The 20,623-nt window shown below is 33.6% G+C and overlaps 1 protein-coding gene across 1 annotated transcript in view; it reads left to right on the forward strand.

Moving 5' to 3' along the window:
* Positions 1-20,623, forward strand: part of LOC129808245 (ATP-dependent RNA helicase DHX33) — a 67,931-nt gene that overhangs the window by 5,113 nt on the left and 42,195 nt on the right. Inside the window, exons 3-5 of the mRNA XM_055858067.1 lie at positions 6,691-7,383; positions 11,393-11,623; positions 11,730-12,023. Coding sequence (XP_055714042.1) covers positions 6,691-7,383; positions 11,393-11,623; positions 11,730-12,023 — 1,218 coding nt within the window. The remainder of the gene's footprint in view (positions 1-6,690; positions 7,384-11,392; positions 11,624-11,729; positions 12,024-20,623) is intronic.

Consider the following 20,623-nt stretch of genomic DNA (forward strand, 5'->3'; position numbering starts at 1 on the left):
GTAAGACTAAAGAGATTTGTAATCAGAACATTCTTATAGGAATTTTACTACTCTACAATTTTGCTGAAGACCATTTTCTAAATGAAAAATAATATCTAGTTGAAATATTTTAACAGGAAATTTATTTTTTTGGTGGCCAAAGCTGTCAAAGCCGAATATTAGGGCATCTCCGTGAAGTCAAAGTTGGTTGTCAAACTGTAAAATACACTGACAAGAGAGGTTCTCGGACTCTTCAGCGAGTTCATTCATGAAACTTTGCATATTACCTAATTTTGGCATCCCAAATTCAATGGTGATAGTAAAAAACTTCGATTGGCATCGATGCCCCCGCTACAGGGGGTGGGGTTAGGGATCAAAATTCATAATTTTGACTCTAGCAGCCAGAGCGTTAGAAATAGCGACTTAGGGTCTTCAGGTGACCCCCCCCCTCATAAGTTAACTATAATTAAGTTAAGTTATAATTAAGTTAACTGTGCTATATATAGCTGAAGTTTAAAAGAGTTAAAAAAAAAACACCACAAATACGCCCAGCCCAATGATAAAACGGTTCACATTGTATTTAAATGCACGCACATCACAATAAAAATACGGTTAAGATCGTTCTTAAAAATGTGAACAGATCAATCATAAAACGGCAAATACGCTTAAAATCACGCACAGGTCTATAGTAAAACGGTAAATGCGCTTAAAATCACGCACAACACAATCATAAAACGATAAATGTGCTTAAAATCACGCACAAATCAATCATAAAACGGTAAATAAGTTTAAAATCACGCACAACGCAATCATAAAACGGTAAATGCGCTTAAAATCACGCACAGCTCAATCATAAAACAGTAAATGCGCTCAAAATCACGCACAGGTCAATCGTAAAACGGTAAATGCGCTTAAAATCACGCCCAGGACTATCATAAAACGGAAAATGCGTTTAAAATCACGCACAACACAATCATGAAACGATAAATGTGCTTAAAATCACGCACAGGTCAATCATAAAACGGTAAATGCGCTTAAAATCACGCACAGCTCAATCATAAAACAGTAAATGCGCTCAAAATCACGCACAGGTCAATCGTGAAACGGTAAATGCGCATAAAATCACGCCCAGGACTATCATAAAACGGTAAATAAGCCTAAAATCACGCACAACACAATCATAAAACGGTAAATGTGTTTAAAATCACGCACAGCACAATCATAAAACCGTAAATAAGCTTAAAATCACGCGCAGCTCAATCATAAAACAGTAAATGCGCCCAAAATCACGCACAGGTCAAGCGTAAAACGGTAAATGCGCTTAAAATCACGCACAGCTCACTCATAAAACGGTAAATGTGCTTAAAATCACGCACAGGTCTATCGTAAAACGGTAAATAAGCTTAAAATCATGCACAGGTCTATCGTAAAACGATAAATGCGCTTAAGATCACGCACAGCACAATCATAAAACGGAAAATACGCTTAAAATTACGCACAACTCAATCATAATACGGTTAGGATTGCACTTAAAATCGCTGATAGTACAATCGTAAACCGGTAAGTGCGCTTAAAATCACGCACAGCTCAATCATAAAACGGTAAATAAGTTTAAAATCGCGCACAACACAATCATAAAACGGTAAATGCGCTTAAAATCACGCACAGCACAATCATGAAACGGCAAATAAGCTTAAAATCACGCACAGCTCAATCATAAAACGGTAAATGAGCTTAAAATCACGCACATCTCAATCATAAAACTGCAAATGCGCTTAAAATCGCGTACAACTCAATCATAATACGGTAAATACGCTTAAAATCACGCACAAATCAATCATAAAACGGTTAGGATTGCACTTAAAATCACGCACAGGTCAATCATAGAACGGTAAATGCGCTTAAAATCACGCACAGATCAATCATAAAACGCTTAAAATTGCGCATAAAAAAGCGCTTTGCGTGATTTTAAGCGCATATACCGTTTCATGATTGTGTTGTGCGTGATTTTAAGCGTATTTACCGTTTTATGATTGAGCTGTGCAAGATTTTAGGCGCATTTACCGTTTTACGATTGAGCTGTGCGTTATTTTAAGCTCATTTACCGTTTTATTATAGACCTGTGCGTGATTTTAAGCTTATTTACCGTTTTACGATAGACCTGTGCGTGATTTTAAGCGTATTTTCCGTTTTATGATTGTGCTGTTCGTGATTTTAAGCACATTTACCGTTTTATGATTGTGCTGTGCGTGATTTTAAGCTTATTTAACGTTTTACGATAGACCTGTGCGTGATTTTAAGCGCTTTAAAATTTTAAAACTTGTTTATAAAGTGTTTTTCTGTGACTTTAAAACTTTAAAGATATGCGTGACTTTGAAATATTTAATTTTAAAAATTAGGCCTTCCAAAAATTTGCATTTTTTTTGTTTATGATTGCATATAGTTCTTTATATATTTGAAATTCAATACATTATTCTCTTTATGGATGTTGGTTTTCTCCTAATATGTCCCATTTCATTGCAAATTAACTTTTTTAACACGTTTTGAGTAGAAATACAACATTTCAACCAAATTAGTCTTTCCTACCCATGAAATCCCGGGAGTCACTCAACCATTCTTGCCATTTTTTTTTTCAATTTCAGCTTAATTTTTGTAACAAAAGTGTCCTGTATCCCTTCGGTAACCAAGTGACTTTGAATTTTTGGAACAGATATCATGGGGTCACTATCAGAGATATTTATAATGCAGTTATCAACCTTCAGTCTGGCCAGTAGCGTTTTCCACATGTACTTATGTTTAATCACTATAAATTTTGTCGATTTTATGTGCATCCTGCAGGGATTTTCTATCCAATACAGAAAATTTCTGACGCAGACGACGCAGATTCATTGCGGCAGTATTTCTGGACAATACATCTTCTTTTAACTTCTTGTAACATGCCATTTTAACCTAAATTTTAAATTAACAAAAAACATTTTATTTCTTATTATTTATCATTTTATTTATATGCATATATTGATCATTAAAAATTTTAAAAATGTGCAAATGTACTATTTGCTTATTAAATGATATAACTTCAAAATATAACCGGATTAAAAGAAGTTAGTTAATTATTTCATCTTTTTGAGGTACTTTTCCAATTGACGTAACAAACTTTTGACGAATTAAAAATAATCAACTTTTGGCAAACAATTATTTTTCATATGAAATAAGATTAATTATTATTTATAAAATACATTAATAAGATCTACGGATTACAGGCAACCAATTTGCAAAAAGAAAATTTTTAAAAAGTAATTTTTTCTATCTTTTTTCCCACCTAGTTTCTTCAACATACAAGACGTAACAAACTTATGACACCTACTGTATAAAGAAAATGTATTATATTAACAGTAAAATAATTCATATTCACAATTTAATAATTCATTTAATAAAGAGAATTTTTAATAAAATATAAATATAATATAATATATTACATTATAATTAAAATATTTTCAATGTATTGCCAAATATATTGTTTTTTATTCTTCTGGTTAAAATACTTCTGTTAATTTAATCCATAAAAGATTTTTTATGGATTTATGGAGAAAACTTTACTTTCTCATCGCAAAATGCAAAATGTGTGTAAATTTCACAGAATGAGACAGTGGAATTGTCCACCGACATTTTCTTGGTAATCTTTTTCTCTTTCCCATACAGTTTGTTTATAGGGTTATTTGACATTTCCCCAGACCGCGACCTGCGCTTATAGGGCATTTCGGAATTTTCGGAGTGGCTTCAAGGAACTCCATATAAAAAAAAACAACTTGCCAGGGGGTAGACCCGGGGTACCAATAAACACTTTCTGGGGCACCAAAAAACACCTGTTTTTCTCACCCATTGAAGTTATTTTGGGCATTCATCACAACTCTTAATTATAAAGAAGGTATTGAAAATGTAAATAATTCTCAAAAAAGCACTGCAAAATTTAGAATTAGTAACCAAAATAGCAAAAAACTAAAGCACTGCACACCGAACATATTTTTCAATGGATTGTTCATCATTTTGACATTATTCGACTTCTGACTGGAAAGCAGCGCCATTAAAATCGTGGCAAACATTAGACCTAAAGTTCAAATTTTGCGTGCTCTTCTGATTATTTGTAATAAAATCGAGAAATCATTCGTCAATCCTTGATTAAAATCATTTAAGAATCATTTAATGCAAAATTGGGTTCTTGAAACTATATTTTTCCTGAGTCTTGAATGAAAATCCCATGAATGGATATAAATTTCAGAAATCGAACAAAGAGGGAGACGAAGAGTAAGAAAGATAAGAGGTAAAATTTTGCCATTCAAGCTACGCTCGCGACATCTGCAATTGTGAGAAATTTGCCTGTTCGTTGGTGCCCCAAACTCTGTTTTGTGATGGATTTTATATTCTTTTAAAAAAATGTGAACATTAATTTCTTTAGTAGATACATAAATATTATCCCAAAACATGTAGGAAAGTACTAGTGTAGTGAAATTTGACGTAACTTATTTCAGTTTTATTTTCCAGGTAGATATATAAATGACTAAAATTATCAAAATCTCACAATTTTGCGAAAAAAGATTCTTATTTCTAAACTACTTGAATTATGTGGATCATTCTTTCTCTGGACAAGTATCTCTATAGTATCTATGATTTAATGTAAGTCTCATTCTCTGAAATCTTATACTTATTTAAAAAATCGCAGTGTTTGGTGGTACCCCTGTTTGGTGGTGCCCCAGTTTCCCCTAAGCGGCTAACGCGGCGAAGACCGTTTTACGCAATATCTCAATCGTTTCACAGTAATTGCGTGCGAGTTTTATCGACGCCTTATAACAAAAATCGAATAATAATTTTAAGGTTTATTATAAAAATAAAAAATATCCCATGCTCTTGCAATATAGAATATGCTTGATTTTTATTCTGAGCTTGGAATTTATAAATTTCTTGTATTTTACAAGATATTGTTGCACTTATATGACGACTTTTCTTGATCTTGGAGTAGGGGAAATGCTTCTAATTTTGTCCAGTTTCTTATTTTGGACACTTTGAGGATAACATTGGACACTAAAAATAAATTGATTAAAATGATGGATTATTATTCCAATATTTGATGAATAATGAATTCTATCTAAATATTTGTTCTTTTTGGAAGATTTTAACACTAAATACGTTAAAATTTGAATATGATTTGAGTTGAAATTGCTTTGTTGAAAATTCAGTGTGAGCAATTGCTTACGAGAAATATGACAGAACTTCGTGGCTTACTTCAGTCTTATTTAGTTTTGGTGAAGTACTAACAAAGTTTGTTCGCTGTTTTTGAGTGATATTATTGAATATTCATTGAATATTGTGTTGATTCACGTTACTGATGATTTGTACATTTGACCTGAAGTGAGATTTGCCTTGTGAATTATATTTTTCGTGTGAAAAATGGGAAATTTTTTAAGACATTCACCACTGAGGTGATGATTCTTATTTTGGACAGGTGTTTTTCTCACGAAATTTCGTGAAGTTTTAGCTTTTGTGATGACTAGGTTGGACAAATGCCTGGAGAAATGAAGGAGCATCATCTCTACGAAAGAGATGCAGTGAGAAATGCCTTGAAAGGCTCCCGGAAAGGGCAGGGAATGAGCGAATCCGCACGTACTTGGAGTACCGAAGTCAACTCACTTTAATGAATGATATGGAAAGTTTCCGGGCTTCTGTGACATTCTACGTTTCCCTTACATGAACAGGAAGAGGACTTGGTAAGATTGGTTCATAAAATGAAGAACAATGGGCATCCTGTTGAGGCGGATTATCTGTCCAAATTTACAGACAAGTTGTAAAAATTAATAACTAAGTTGTCCAAAATAAGAGTCAAATTCACCTCTACATATCAATTCATTTTTAAACGTATTAAAACTAATTTTAGTAAAAATGAGATGATAAATAGCTTGCCAAGTTTCTAAACAGTCCTTCTGAAAAGAGAGTAACAAGAAAAGTCAATTAGTATTGAAAATATGGCACTTCAAACTTAGGATATCGATGCTTATATGCAGACTGTCCAAAATTACAAGCACTTCCCCTAATACTTATTAAACAGGAATTAATCGAAATTTTTCAAATTAGCATTTCCGCAAATAAAGAAATAGCAATAATATTTTAACACAATACTCTACTTAAAAATGTTTTACGGTTTTATTGTGTTTAATTGATTATAATGCCCAACGCACAATAATTTTTGTTTAGTAAACATGTTTTTGACATTTCAATGAGAGTGAGTGATATCTAGATCTAATCATTTCGCTCATTCTCCCGGGAAATTTTGAAAACTTGTTTACAAACAAAAGATATTGTGTATTGGTCATAAATCAATTTAAATAAATCTATAAAAAAATATAATTCTTAAACACTAGTGATAGAGTTCCAATTTTGAGTTCATTGATTTAGTAAAAATGTTGTTTAATTATATTAATTGCACCCTATTTTTTTTCTCAGTGTAGTTATCGGGTCGGATAAATGTTTAAGTAATTCCCGAAAATTTGAAGGGTTGTATCCGTGACCCGCCCGACCCGCAAAAAATCATGAGGGTACCTACGGGTCGGGTCGGGTATGCAGGGCTCTAGTAGCTATACTTCCCATTTTTCCCCATGAGAGTTTGACAGTCTGGCAATTCCGGGAAATAACTTGGGGATTTATTTCTCGATTGGGCTGAAGGAGGCACAGAAATTGAGAAAAGAATCGCGAAAGCCTCCCTTGAAGATTCTCATTATGAGCGCCACAATGGACGTTGATCATTTCTCGGCCTACTTCAACAATTGCAAAATTATTTACCTGGAAGGAAGGATGTTTCCGGTCAAAATCCGCCATGTAAAACGCAATGACCATGATTATGCTCAAACTTGTCTCATAACTCTCTTCGATATTCATCGAAATGCTCCTCTGGATCATGATATCCTGATCTTCTTGACGGGGCAGGAAGAGATTGACGCCATGGCTGAGCAAGTGAGATCCATTGCAAAGTCGGCGGAATTTCATGATTCCCCCATGAAGGTATTCCCCCTGTACTCCCAATTGCCACAACACAGGCAACTGGAAGTGTTCAAGGCGATGCCTCAGGGTGTCCGGAAGGTGATTCTGGCCACAAATATAGCTGAGACATCGTTGACAATTAGTGGGATAAAGTATGTGATTGATAGTGGAGTGGTAAAGCAGAAAGTGTACAATTCTGTCACGGGGATGGATACCCTGAAGATTGTCAAGATTTCTCAGGCTCAGGCATGGCAGAGGACAGGACGAGCTGGTCGGGAATCCGAGGGGTTCTGCTACAGAGCCTATACAGTGGCAGATTTTGAGAATATGAACCTCATGACGACTCCTGAGATTCTCCGATCGAATCTTGCAACCACGGTGAGTATTTTTCTTCCTCACAAAAATTCTCCTCATGCACGTGAGTGTCCTGAATCCCGTAGCAGTCGTAAATCACAAGGTATTTTTAAACTATTAATTTCCCAGTGAGAAGATAGACAGAGAGGATTTTTCCATTGATGCACTATTCTCTGACTTCAATATTCTGTGATAGTTTTTCACGTTTTTCATGTTGAATTTTCTGCAAAATTATTTATTAAAAACCAATTTAAATTCGACTCTATCTCGTCTGTAAATCAACTTTAGGACACTCTACGGAGCTAAAAGGAGATTTGATTTATTTCTCTCACGTCCCCTTTCGATGATTAAATGGATCAATTTTTGAAGGGACACTCCTTGAATTCCCTTCACAGGGACTTCTTTGGCCATTTGGGATTTCCACTAAATTTTGCCAGGAGACTTTCCATTTTGTCTGAAGCCTGGAGGAATATTGAGCATTTCAACGCTTTGGAAAGCTCTTGGATTAATTGAATCGATTTGCGATTCTACTAATTTATTATTGCAAAATGCCGTTTTTTTTTAATAAATTAAACAGACTTTAAAATAAAATATCTTGAAGATATTTTTATAAATCTTAAGATTTATAGGGTGGAATCACCACTTCTCGCCAGGCAGTGCCCCACTTTTCGCCACTTAAATTGAAATCGCTATTTTTCGCGATTTCTGAAATAAATGAGCCACAAAGTGACTTGTATTTTTACTGCTGCTACGTATAGAGTCGAAAAATAGTAATTATTCGTTTTGAATTTACGATTTTGAGCATTTTTTAGAGCAATATTTTAAGCAAGTGCATCGAATCCAATATTTCTGACCAATTATACTAAGTGTCATCAAATTTTCATCAAGCAAAATGTACCTTTTTGGATAAATAATTTGTCTATTGAATATTTAATTAAACTTGTGGAATACATAAAATTTGTATTTATTTAATTAATATTTCATTTTATATTATTTTTATATAAAAATGAGGTATGGCCAAAAGTGGTAATACTTTCGAATGATTTTACCATCTGTCGCCATCTCTTTTCAATAAGCGATGCTAACTTCACTACATAGATTCTCAGTTGTCAAATATGCATTGTTTACTTTCTGCAATAGTCTGGTAATTTGATTTCTCAAATAAAAGTGAAGAAAAATCATTTAAAGTGAGTAATAATAGGGTGATCATGAAAAAAGAGAAATACTGAATGTAGTCTTTGCATAATATTGCCCAAAATAATTGAGTTTGAACCTTTCCAAGTGGGTGGCGAGTAGTGGCAAAAAGTGGCGACGAAGTGGTTCTTTTTGCATTGTTAATAAAAATCAGTTTTTTTTTTAAATAGTCCAGGGTTAAATTAGACGACAATTGCTTTTACGAATCTGCAGCCAATACATCTAAATAACTTTGTGTCAAATTTGAGTTATCTTGTAATAAGGGTTCAAAAGTTATAATAAAATTAATTTCCGTTTTTCCTAAACATGGCGATAAGTGGTTACTCCACCCTAACACAGTGTAACAAAGTTTTCTCGTGTTCTTTCAAAGGACTGGTATTTTCGGTTTTTTTTTTTGGTGTTTCTTGAGAATATCTGTCAGAGAAACTTATGGTCCATCTAGCAGAGTTTCTGAAATAGCTTAGGATGAAAATCTTTCAGAAATGGGTCGTCTACATATTTGAACGCCTTAAGTTTTCACCGTCTAATCTAACCTTTTGGCGCCCTAATTTTTTGGGCGCTCTAAATTTAAATGTCCCAATTTTTAAATACCTCTAATTTTATGCGTCATGTTTTTATTCTTTCTAATTTCTTGGCGCCTAGGAGCTTTAATTTTTTTTTTTTGAAACGTCTTCATTTATAACGCTTTAATCTTTTAGGTCCTTAAATTTTTTGGTTGCCAGACGGCGCCCTTTATTTTTACAGCGCCCGGGGCGATCGTCCCCTTCGCCCCCGCCATGATACGCCTATGCCCCGGAGACCACTTTTCTCGACAAATCTTCACGTTTCAGGCGACTTATGAGAAATGTCGTCACGCTATTTGCCCGGCTTTCGCCAGCTTTAAAGGCCAAACGGTTAGAGATAGAGACTCGGGACCTTCGGGGGACCCCCATATAAATCGACCCAAGGATCGTTAACATGCCCCTCATTTTCTCCTCACCCCTCCCCTTCCCCTCCAAAACCATGTTTATGTATGGGATTGCTCGAAAACGCGTCGTTCTATTTTTTTTTTTTAATTTTTGGATATGTTAGACGAAAATCCCGTTGAATCATTTCTAATAACGGTTTTTCAAGGTCAAAGGTTAAAATGATACTTGGGAGCGCATTTATCAAGCGAATGGGGTCATGTTTGGGGTCGTTGGAAAGGTCTTGGAATTTCCGACAAAACTGAACCAGTTCCAATCGGTTTTGAACTAGCAATGAACCGGTTCATAACCTATAAGTAATTTTTGTCCGAAAATCAATTTGTAGTGACCCCAACTGAGGTTACTTTGTTGTCTCCGGATCCAGATGATTTTTTTCCTCAAACACGTTTGAACCGGTTACAGTCGGTTTTCAACCGGTTCATAACCGATAACTAATTTTTTTTGACACTGCATAAATGAGCAGTAAAAAGTTAAAATTGAGCAGTAACAAAAAAATTTGAAACAGTGATATTATCGTCCAAATTTTGGCAAAGGGAAAATAAAGGGCTTTTAGTTCTATATGCAACAATTTTAAATGTTAAATTTCTAAATTAGATTTTTCAAGGACAAAGGTTAAAAAGACATTACAGAGCGCATTTATCAAGCGAATGGGGTCATGTTTGGGATCGTTGGAAAGGTCTTGGAATTTCCGACAAAACTAAACTGGTTCCAATTGGTTTTGAACCGGTATTGGACCGGTTCATAACCGATAACTAATTTTTATGCGAAAATTAATTTTATTACTTTTAAAAGTGTTTTTTTGGGGATCTTTTGAGAGATTTATGAATCGGTTGAAATCGGTTGAGAACCGGTAAATGGTAAATGATGCGAAAGTACTTTTGAGGTATAGCATCTAATACGGGCTTCATACCTAAGGCTTAGCCATATGGCTTAACTTCTCTAATATGTCATCAATCGAGATTTCTGGGAAAATTATCACTTAAGATTGGGCAACATAGGCAAGTGATCCATTAAATTTTGAAAAAGCAATAAAATTGATTACAATGTTGAATTTCGTGATCATCGGGAACTGGGCTGAACCTTAGATCTGAAGCCGGCCTAAGTCATGAGTTCGAGCATTTCCTAAAGCCTGGGACGCTTTGCCACCCCTTTTTTTAATTTTATAATTGTTTAAAAAGCATTTTTTGAACCTATTTGGGTACCAAGAGTTCCAAAATAATGAAAGAGTTAATTTATCTGTCCATAGCCTGATTGTTTTTTATCTTTAAACTTAATTTGACTGAAATTTCAAAGCTATTTTTTAAATACTTTATATTTTCTTCAGAAATACTAAGACTTGACTATTTTATAGAACATCTGCATTTAATTTTTCATTCTGTCAATTAGCCAGAAGGAAACTTTTTCTGGTTATTGCTAAACGTTATTTTTTTATTATATTAAAAATATGATTAGTGTTCTTTCTTCCTTGAGAATATGTTTTTTCTTAAAAATTTCAGAGCAATTTTAGAGTTTTCTGCAAGAACTTTTAATCAGACAAAATCGGAATTAGTTGTCTGAAAATATTTCTAGAGAAAAGTGCTGAAATTGCAAAAGAAATAATAAAACAAAGACTAGTTCCTTAGCGTCACGAAAAACTTTATTTCGAAGTTTTTCGTAGCTATAAAAAAGCATTAAACACCCAATAAATTATTCGCTCCTCGACGATCTCTCTAAATTTAATACAAAAGCAATGAAAATTGCTTGAAATATAGTGAAGGCAAATAGTTCAGGTTGAAAACTATTTATAATGAATTTTTTGGGTGAAAATGGAATGCGGATAAGATGCTTTTAAAGGAGGCAGGATGAATGAGAAGTTTGTGGGTTAATATTTGCAGGTTCTTCAGCTTCTGGCGCTCGGTATTGATTGCATGAATTTTGATTTTATGGACAAACCATCGAGAGAGTCATTAAGTAGTGCCATAAAACTTTTATATGAATTGAAAGCCATCACATCAATTGAAGGGGCAACATTGACGGAGGCGGGCAGGAAAATGAGTCAATTTCCGCTCGATCCGCGTTTCAGTAAAATCCTCCTCGAAGCCTCAAGCTACAGTTGTTTGTCTGAGGTGAGTTTTTTTTCTTTGGATTTGGATTTGGGGAGGCGGGAGTGAGCAGTAAATTCAGTTGCCTGAATATTTATGATGCCATTCAAAATAACTTTCTTCTCGGCAGATGATCATGATAATCGCTGTACTTTCGGGGGAGAATATTTTTCACACTTCCAACGACAAGAGAGATCAAATTTTAGTGGCTCATAGTAAATTTGTGTCTAAACATGGGGATCATTTGACAATTCTCAATGCTTTCCGGGAATTTCTCAATGCAGAGAATCCCAAGATGTGGTGCTTCAAGCACTTTCTCAACTATCGCAATCTGATGTATGCCAATGAAGTGAGAAAGCAACTCATGGAAATCTGCAAGAGGTGCAACCTCGAGGAATCCAGCTGTGGAAGTGACTTTGATCAGGTATGTTCTTCTTCTTTTTTCCCACATCTCAACTTTTCCATTAAACTTTAATGGGATGCTCTTGTTGAGGACTTTTGTTTCATGTTTTCTTCGAAGGGAGTTTTAAGTTTTCCATGTGACTTTAGTTGGGCACATTGAAAAAGGGCACTGATATTGCAATTTGGATCAAAATTAATCTAACAGATTTTTAATAGAGAAAACACGGAAATTTCGACGTGCTTCTTCTTCTCCTTCATTTTCTTAGCCTAGAAAATAAAGGAAGAGAAGAACCAGGTCGAAATTTCCATGTTTTCTCTATTATCATCAAGTTATCGGCCGGATTCCATATAGTAACAGATTTTTATTCTAAATTGCAACATTTTAAGAATTTTAATAATTTAAAAATTTTAGGAATTGTTATTTTGGAAATTTTCATGAAATTTTACCAAATGTTGCAGTTACTTCTCCCCTTAAACTCACAATAATTTTTATGATGAAATTTGAAAGTGTTTTTTCCCTTATAGTTCTTTATTTTTCCTCACATACAAGACTAAAAGGGTAAGGGCTCATAATTTTAGACAGTTTCTAAATTTGGACACTAAAAATAAATTGATTAAAATGATGGATTTTTATTCCAATATTTGATGAACAATGAATTCTATCTAAATATTTGTTCTTTTTAGAAGATTTTAACACTAAATACTTTAAATTTTGAATATGATTTGAGTTAAAATTGCTTTGTTGAAAATTTAGTGTGAGCAATTGCTTCCCGTCAAATCATTGCTCTACCTGCGGATTTTACTCGGAGTTTTTTTTTGAATTGTAACGGTATATTCTAGTACATTTAGAGAAATTCTGTAGATTTTCGGCAGAATTTCTGCATAGGAAATTTGCATAGTCTCCATTGTCTCAACAAAAATATTGTTGATTTATCAAGAAACTGTAGAAGTTACAAAGAAAATGGTATGCACTGCTTAACAAGCATTTCCGATTAAACATTTTAGATGAGTAAAATGATTCAAGCAAAAATACAAATTTCTTAAAAATCGCACGAGAAATATGACAGAACTTTGTGTTTACTTCAATCTTATTTAGCTGTGGTGAAGTACGAACAATGTTTCTTCGCTTTTTTTGAGTGATATTACTGAATATTCATTAAATATTGTGTTGATTCACGTTAGTAGTGATTTGTCTATTTGACCTGAACTGAGATTTGCCTTGTGAATTAGATTTTTCGTGTGAAAAATGGTAAATTATCTAAGAGATTCACCAGTGAGGTGATAGTCCTTATTTTCGACAAGTGTTTTTCTCTCGAAATTTCATGAATTTTTAGCTTTTGTGATGACTAGGTTGGACAAATGCGAAAACATTCGCTAAAAATATCGGGCCCCGCGAAAATCAGAGAAACAATTCGCGCTCCGCGAAAATCCGCGAAAAAATACGCGCCCCACGAAAATCCGCGAAAGAAACGGCGCCCAGCAAGAGTCCGCGAAAAACTACGCGCCCCACGAAAATCCGCGAAAAAGTACACGCCCTGCGAAAATCCGCGAAAAATTTGGCGACCTGCGAAAATCTGCGCGAAATTCTCGCCACGTGAAAATCCGCGAAAAAATTCGCGCCCCTCGAAAAACTACGCGCCCCACGAAAATCCGCGAAAAATACACGCCCCGTGAAAATCCGCGCCCCGCGAAAATCCGCGAAATAAATACTGCCCCGCGAAAATTCGCGAAAAAATATGCGCCCCGCGAAATTCTGCGAAAAAATACGTGCCCCGTGAAAATCCGCGAAAAAAAATCGCGCCCCGCGAAAGTCTGCGAAAAAATACGCGCCTCGTGAAAATCTGCAAAAAATACACGACCCGTGAAAATCCGCGAAAAAATTTGTGCCCCGCAAAAATCCGCGAAAAATTCGCGCCCACCGAAAATACGCGAAAAAGTGCTATATAGAGAGAGCGATATATATATATATGGGAAAAGCTTGTTCGACGCCACTTCTTCCGCTTTTTTTCCCGCCTCACGCTATTAGCAAATTTTCTTAAAATTGAAATCTTTAATGTGAAATATCTAGAGAACTGCTCGACGAATGTCTTAATTTTTTTTTAAATTGGTCTAAATTTTCTGGGCTACAACATAAACATAAAAAATTCAAAATCGCATGCTTAGATTTCGAGATAAACTACAAAACGTGATTCTTAACCGATTTAGAACCGGTTTTTCAAAAAACTAATAGCACAGAAATCGTCGTACGCGCGCGTAGATATATTTAAAAAAAAAATTATGAAGATGTGTATATTGTGTATATTGTGTATATGTGGATATTGTGTACTACGGACGGCCGGACGACAGCCAGACCCGAAATTGGCGGTTTATGATTTTTGGCATCAGAGATGTTCAAAATATATACCCTGTGAATTTCAGCTAGATCTAAGCACTTTGAGAAAATCCGAGGATTACAATAGGTGTGATTAGAAGGAATAACACCTAAAAATGGAAATTATTTAATGCTTCACTTCTTGTTGATGTGTAATTTTCAAAGTAGTTTCTTTAATTTTTGCTTTATTTCTCATACAAGGCCCATATTACTGATGACAATACAATATATTGCAATAATGAAATTTTGGATTTTTTATAGAATTTTTAAGAATTTTTGTGAAATTTTAAAATTGTGTATGAAATTTTAAGTGAAAGTGATTGAACAGACTTTTATTCGCTTGGTACGTAATCCCAAGAAATTTTGTGTTTGTGCACAGATAGCGAGAATCAGAACTAGTGATTCCCAAACCACAAATTTAACCCAAATAGAGGCAGGAATTTAGGCTTAGAAGCCTAAGTTCCACTTAGGCTTGAACTGGGGGCCTTTCGCTGTCTAGGCGAATGCTCTACCAACTGAACTATAGGGGCATTGGCTCTGATTGCCTTTGCCACTGATCTTAACCAATTGACATGCGTACTTCAACTCGTTTTCGACTCAGTACGAGCCTTGAGAAACGGTATCATGCGTACAATTCAATCAGCAGCCCATGATATTTTAAGAGTTCCCGTAAAAAAATTACGTCAATTATATCGGTGCTGTGCACAGAAACCAGCTAACTAATTTTTAAATAAGTCACTTAAAATGGGTATTAAATGCTTATTTTTGAATTAATAAGTGTTTCTATTCACAGAATTAGATATTAGGTGAGACACTTAAAATAGGGTTTAAATGGAAAGTCTCACAAAATACAACAATTCTTTGATATAGTTGAAGTTCATCAAATGAACACTTGGGGCGGTCTGGGCGAAAACACGAGTTCAGAAACAAACAACCTGGATTATCTCGGCTTCTGATTAATCGATGAGATCAAGTTCTACAGCAATATTATAGAGAACATTCTGGTGATTCTGGTCTACGTTTCAGCCATATATCACTTTTCTGTCACTCCATCCAAATCCTTGATATTTTGGTTTAAATACAAAATTTGTATAATTTCACGAATTTGATTCAAGATAACTAAATGGCGTACCCCAACTTCAGCTCTAAATCGAATTTGCATGCATTCCGAGTTAGCTCACATTAATAATCTCACCCACATAAGCCGGTTAGGATTATCTGTCCTTTTTGGATTGATATTGATAAAATGTTTGAAATTGGTAATAAATAAGCACGCCGAAAAAATATCAGCCCAAATATTCGAGCAGTTTGCGAATATTTCTTCGCCATTGTTTGTCAATGAATTGAAGTTTCACATACTCGTTGGCTTAGATGAGCAGTGATTCTTTCACAAAAAAAATCTTTAAACTTCTTTAGTTACATCTATTTTTACAGTGAGACTTTGAGACTCTGTGAGTGAATAGTATCTTAAATTTCTAAACATGATTCTTCTAGAGCTGTTTTTTGTTGTTGTTTTTTTGATTCTTTTCCTTAAAGACAAACTGCCCCAAACAACTTTTCACAATCATGAATTTTTCTCATAAAACGGAAACACGGAAAATTAAAGTGGATTACAGAAATAAGGTTACACATAGTAGTTGGTGAAATATCAAGAATAATTAATGGGAGAAAGTTTTCCTATTTTTCCTGAACAGATAGAGTGCTTTTTCTGCTTACTATGCCCAGAGCTTTTCAACATTGTTTCCTGTCATGTGGAAAATTTCATATCTCACCACAATGTTGAAATGATTAACTAATGAATGAGTTATGGGAAGTGTTTTAGAAATATCATGGAATAGCTTCACGTACAAGAAATTATCTATTTTGGATAAACGGAAAGGCTCTCAGCTTCTAAACTGAAATGCTAATTTGATATTAATCTGAATGGATGAAAATGATGCATTCTGTACAGATTTTTTTACGGTAAAATTTTGACAAACAAAATTTGAATTTTCCAGAAGGGGAATTCTGTAATTTTCGTGGCATTGTCATACGTGAGTTCGAAACCTGACAATGCCAATTGAGCTGTTTTTCTCATATCATATGAGTTCGAAAATGCAATTCACTGATTTTTTTTTAAAGAAATGCCTTTACTTAGCGATATTATGCAAATACAGTATATCTTGGTTGTATTGCTTAACAACATTCATTGCCATTTTAATTGCCAAAAATCTGAAAATTGTGACTTCTGACAATGTCACGTGAGCTGAAATGGCACGGCTACAGAACCACATTTTCGAAAAAGCTCTCCTGGAGGGGAATTCTGTAACGCTCTGGCAATGCCATATTACAAATTGGGTTGGATTCTTAGGAGAGCTTTTTCGAAAATGCGATTCTGTAGCCGTGATATTGCCAATTCAGCTCACGTGACATTGTCAGAAGTCACATATTTGAGATTTCTGGCAATTCAAATGACAATGAATTTTGTTAAACAAATCAACCAGGACGTCCTGTATTTTCATAAAATCATCAAGTAAAGGTATTTCATTAAAAATTCAATGAATTGCATTTTCGAACTCATATGATATGATAAAAAAACTCAATTGGCCTTGTCAGATTTCGAACTCACGCGTGACAATGTCACGAATATTACAGAATTCCCCTCCAGGTGTGTTTCCACAGGAGTTTCGGTCCTGTTCCATCCTACGCCACAAGTTGAATGAAATTGCAGGATTTTTCCTGTAAATTTTTATTTGGCCACGAAAAAAGGTAAATCCTCATTAAATTTTGAGCTCATTTCCATGAACTTAAACCGTCTAAAAAAGTCTTTGGGGATGAGAAAGTTTTTTTCTCTATCGATTTTAAAGCTAAACAGTTTCTCCACCCTTAAAGCTTCTCCCATTTAATACTTGTTGGAGAGGACTCTTCAATTTTTTCCTTTTATTCGCCTCAGCTGAGATTTTTCGCTGAATTTCTCTCAATTCCATTTCCATTGGCTCTTAAATCCCCCTTGAATTAAATTCATGGAGATTAAATTGCAAAATAGTTTAATACTCTTGCTCTGTGTCTAAATGAAAAACATGTTTTTTTGTTAGAAAAAAAAAATAGTGCCTATAAGAGAAGTGTTTAAACATTCATTCAACGTATTGTTTATTCGGATTCTGTACAAATATATCCTCTCAATAATTTATCGTCCTTTGTTGAGCTTTTTTTCCCTGTCACTTCCATGGAAGCGCGTTTGTTTTTATCCCAGGTGCTATCAATAAATAATATGCAATAATATTTGATATTATTGGATGTTTGATCGAAAAGGGGATGATTTTTTATGCAGAAACACTTCTTAGGATTTTACACAAAAAAAAATATAAATAAAAGCTGAAGAAAAAGAGATTTTTTTTATTCAGAATTCTTACGCTGAATTACGAGCTTATTCTTACTGTGTTATCACACTTGCACATTAAAATTTTAATATTATTCACATTACTTGTCGCTGGTGAGAGTCCAAATGTGTAATTTGTGTATTTGAGTCATTCTATATTCAAAATTTGATCTATTTGTTAATAAAAAGGTAGACTTGGCCCGCAAAATTTGATATGAATTGATTTATAGCATTAATGCGAAAAATTAATGCGATTTTCTCTTTAATTTTTTAATGTGAAAAATATTTTTGCTTTAGGTAAATTTAAACTTATTTTTGCAGGCCAAGTCCACTTCTTTATCAATAAATAGAAAAACCCCAAATATTAAGTGACTCAAAGACACAAATAACATATTTGGACGCACACAAGCGACAATTAATGTGAATCACACTAAAATTTTAATGTGCAAGTGTGATAACGCCGTTAGGCAATTTGCCGTGATCAATTTCTCAAAATAATTTTCACAGAATTCTACAAAAGTTAGGAAAATCCTAAATAATTTTTGCAAAGACGGTCATTTACAGTGACGTTCTTTTAAAGTATCGTAGATACGGGTGATTTTGCAATGCATGGATGACTGCATTCCTGCTTTTCGTAAGCTCTTCATTAATTCAAGCAATTAAGGATGGTTTTTTAGACCATTCCTAAGTACCCTTATGGTCTTTAGACCATCTTTAAGTGTTTGAATTAAAGAGAAGCTTATGAGAAGCAAGGTTGCAAAGTTACTCCTGCCGAAGTGCAAAAGTACTCGCATATACGGTAAGACAGAAAAACTGTTTAAGAATTTTTAAAGAAGTTGAAAATGATAAAATTGGACTTTTTAGTGGACACTTGAAGAGCTTTACGTGGGTCACGAGGTCTAAAAAACTTAACTCTAATTTTTCTTCAAAAACAAAAAAAAAACATACTTCAAGTTCGTAAGGATATAAAAGTACAATATTTAAGTTATATTTTCTGAAATTTTTATTATAAGCATAAAAAATAGATAAATTATTAAACCAAAAATACATATGGGCCAATCCATCTCAAGGCGACCGAAAAAATCGCAAATCGCGGGTTCATGGTCTCAGATGTTTTTGAATTTTACATTATGTTAAAATACACGATAAAATAATATACCCCTATTTTTTTTTCGCCCAAAAAAAATTCCTGGCCGGAGAAACATGGCGCCAAAGATGGCGTCTCGCGCTTCATTCGTCAATTGAGATTTTTGGATAATATTTCAAAATGCTCTATCTCGCGAACGGGTTGAGATTTCTTCTTACTCTTTTTTTTTTATTTGAAAGATAATTTTATACTCTTTAAAACGATATACGAGTTTTCGTATTATCTGCTCAAGGTTTTTTTCTAACGGTTTTTTGAATTTTTTTTGAAAAAAATTAAAAATTAGTTTTTCTCGAAAACTCCATTCTCAAAAATTTTTTTTTTACTGTTGATCAGTAACATTGAGTACTACATTCCCTGAAAAGGCGAGCTTCCACTTTTGCGCTTATTTTTTTAAAAAAATGTTCAAATTTTTACAACATTTTCAAAAAAGAAAAAATACCAGTTAAACTCAAAATTTTGAGTTCAACTTTTCAGGGAATACAGTACTCCACAATACTTATAAACAGTTAAAAAATCAAAATTTTTCGATTTCCCGTTTTTGAATTTTTTTTTTGATTTTCAAATAGAAATGCCTTTTATTGACAAATTTAAAACTTTGAGATACATTTAACACACGTGTTAAAATGTTGAATTTTTTTAACCTAGCATTAAAAAAAAACTTTTTTAATTTTTCAAAAAAATCCAAAAATTTTGAAAAATTTTTTTTGAGAAACTTAAAGAAAACAAGAAAAAAACATAATTAGTACATTTATTAAATATGATTTAAAGCTTTATTTTTGTCAATAATTGTCAATTATATTCAGTATCAATCATAATTTGATTTACTTTTCATGTAAAAGTTCCTAAAAATAATATGATAGGACTTAGGGCAGAATCACATTGACAATAAAATGTTCGCCGTAGCCTCACCGTATTTCGTTGATTTACATTTTTTCATTGCAATTCTTACGCAAATTTTCCATTGCCGTATTACCTTATCTCATACTCGGTGGCACTAGGTGAAAATAATATAAGAAAATTGAAGAAATAAACTGAAAATGCGATAAACGGTGAGCAAAAAAAACCGTAAGAGAAATTAATCGTGCAGTTTTTTTGCTCACCGTTTATCGCATTTTCGTTTTATTTTTTCAATTTTCTTTTATTATTTTCACCTAGTGCCACCGAATATGCGATAAAGTAGTACGTTAATCGATAATTTGCGTAAGAATTGCAATGAAAATGCCTAAATTAACGAAATACGGTGAGCATTTTACTGTCAATGTGATTCTGCCTTTAAATTCTTTAAGGATGTGTAAAAAGGTGGAAGTAAAGTAAACCGTTGTCATGAATCTGAAGATTTTGTGAAGCCACAACAGTTTAACTTTTGTGTAGAATTTTGCTTATCCTATTAAGGATATATAAGGAACTCTTGAGTATAAATATTATAGCGATGTGATTTTTTGTCCGTGTAGTCTATAATTTTTCAGAAAACCATTATAAAATTGAAAATAGACTGAGAAGTTTACAATTTTGAATGCTTTATGATTTTGTATTTTAATGTAATCTACAAACATATTAGCTGGAGAAAAAAGATTAAACTTTAAAATTTAACAATGAAAAATCCATTTAAGGAAATAATTGAGTTTATTAAAATGGCATATCTGCACGATATTTTATTCTAGAAAATTTTATTATCATACCCAATATCATACCGTGAAAAAATGTTATTTTTAGGTTATTAAAATTGCTTCCTACGCAGATATATCT

This window comes from Phlebotomus papatasi, chromosome 3 (assembly GCF_024763615.1).
Source record: "Phlebotomus papatasi isolate M1 chromosome 3, Ppap_2.1, whole genome shotgun sequence".
Taxonomy (NCBI): domain Eukaryota; kingdom Metazoa; phylum Arthropoda; class Insecta; order Diptera; family Psychodidae; genus Phlebotomus; species Phlebotomus papatasi.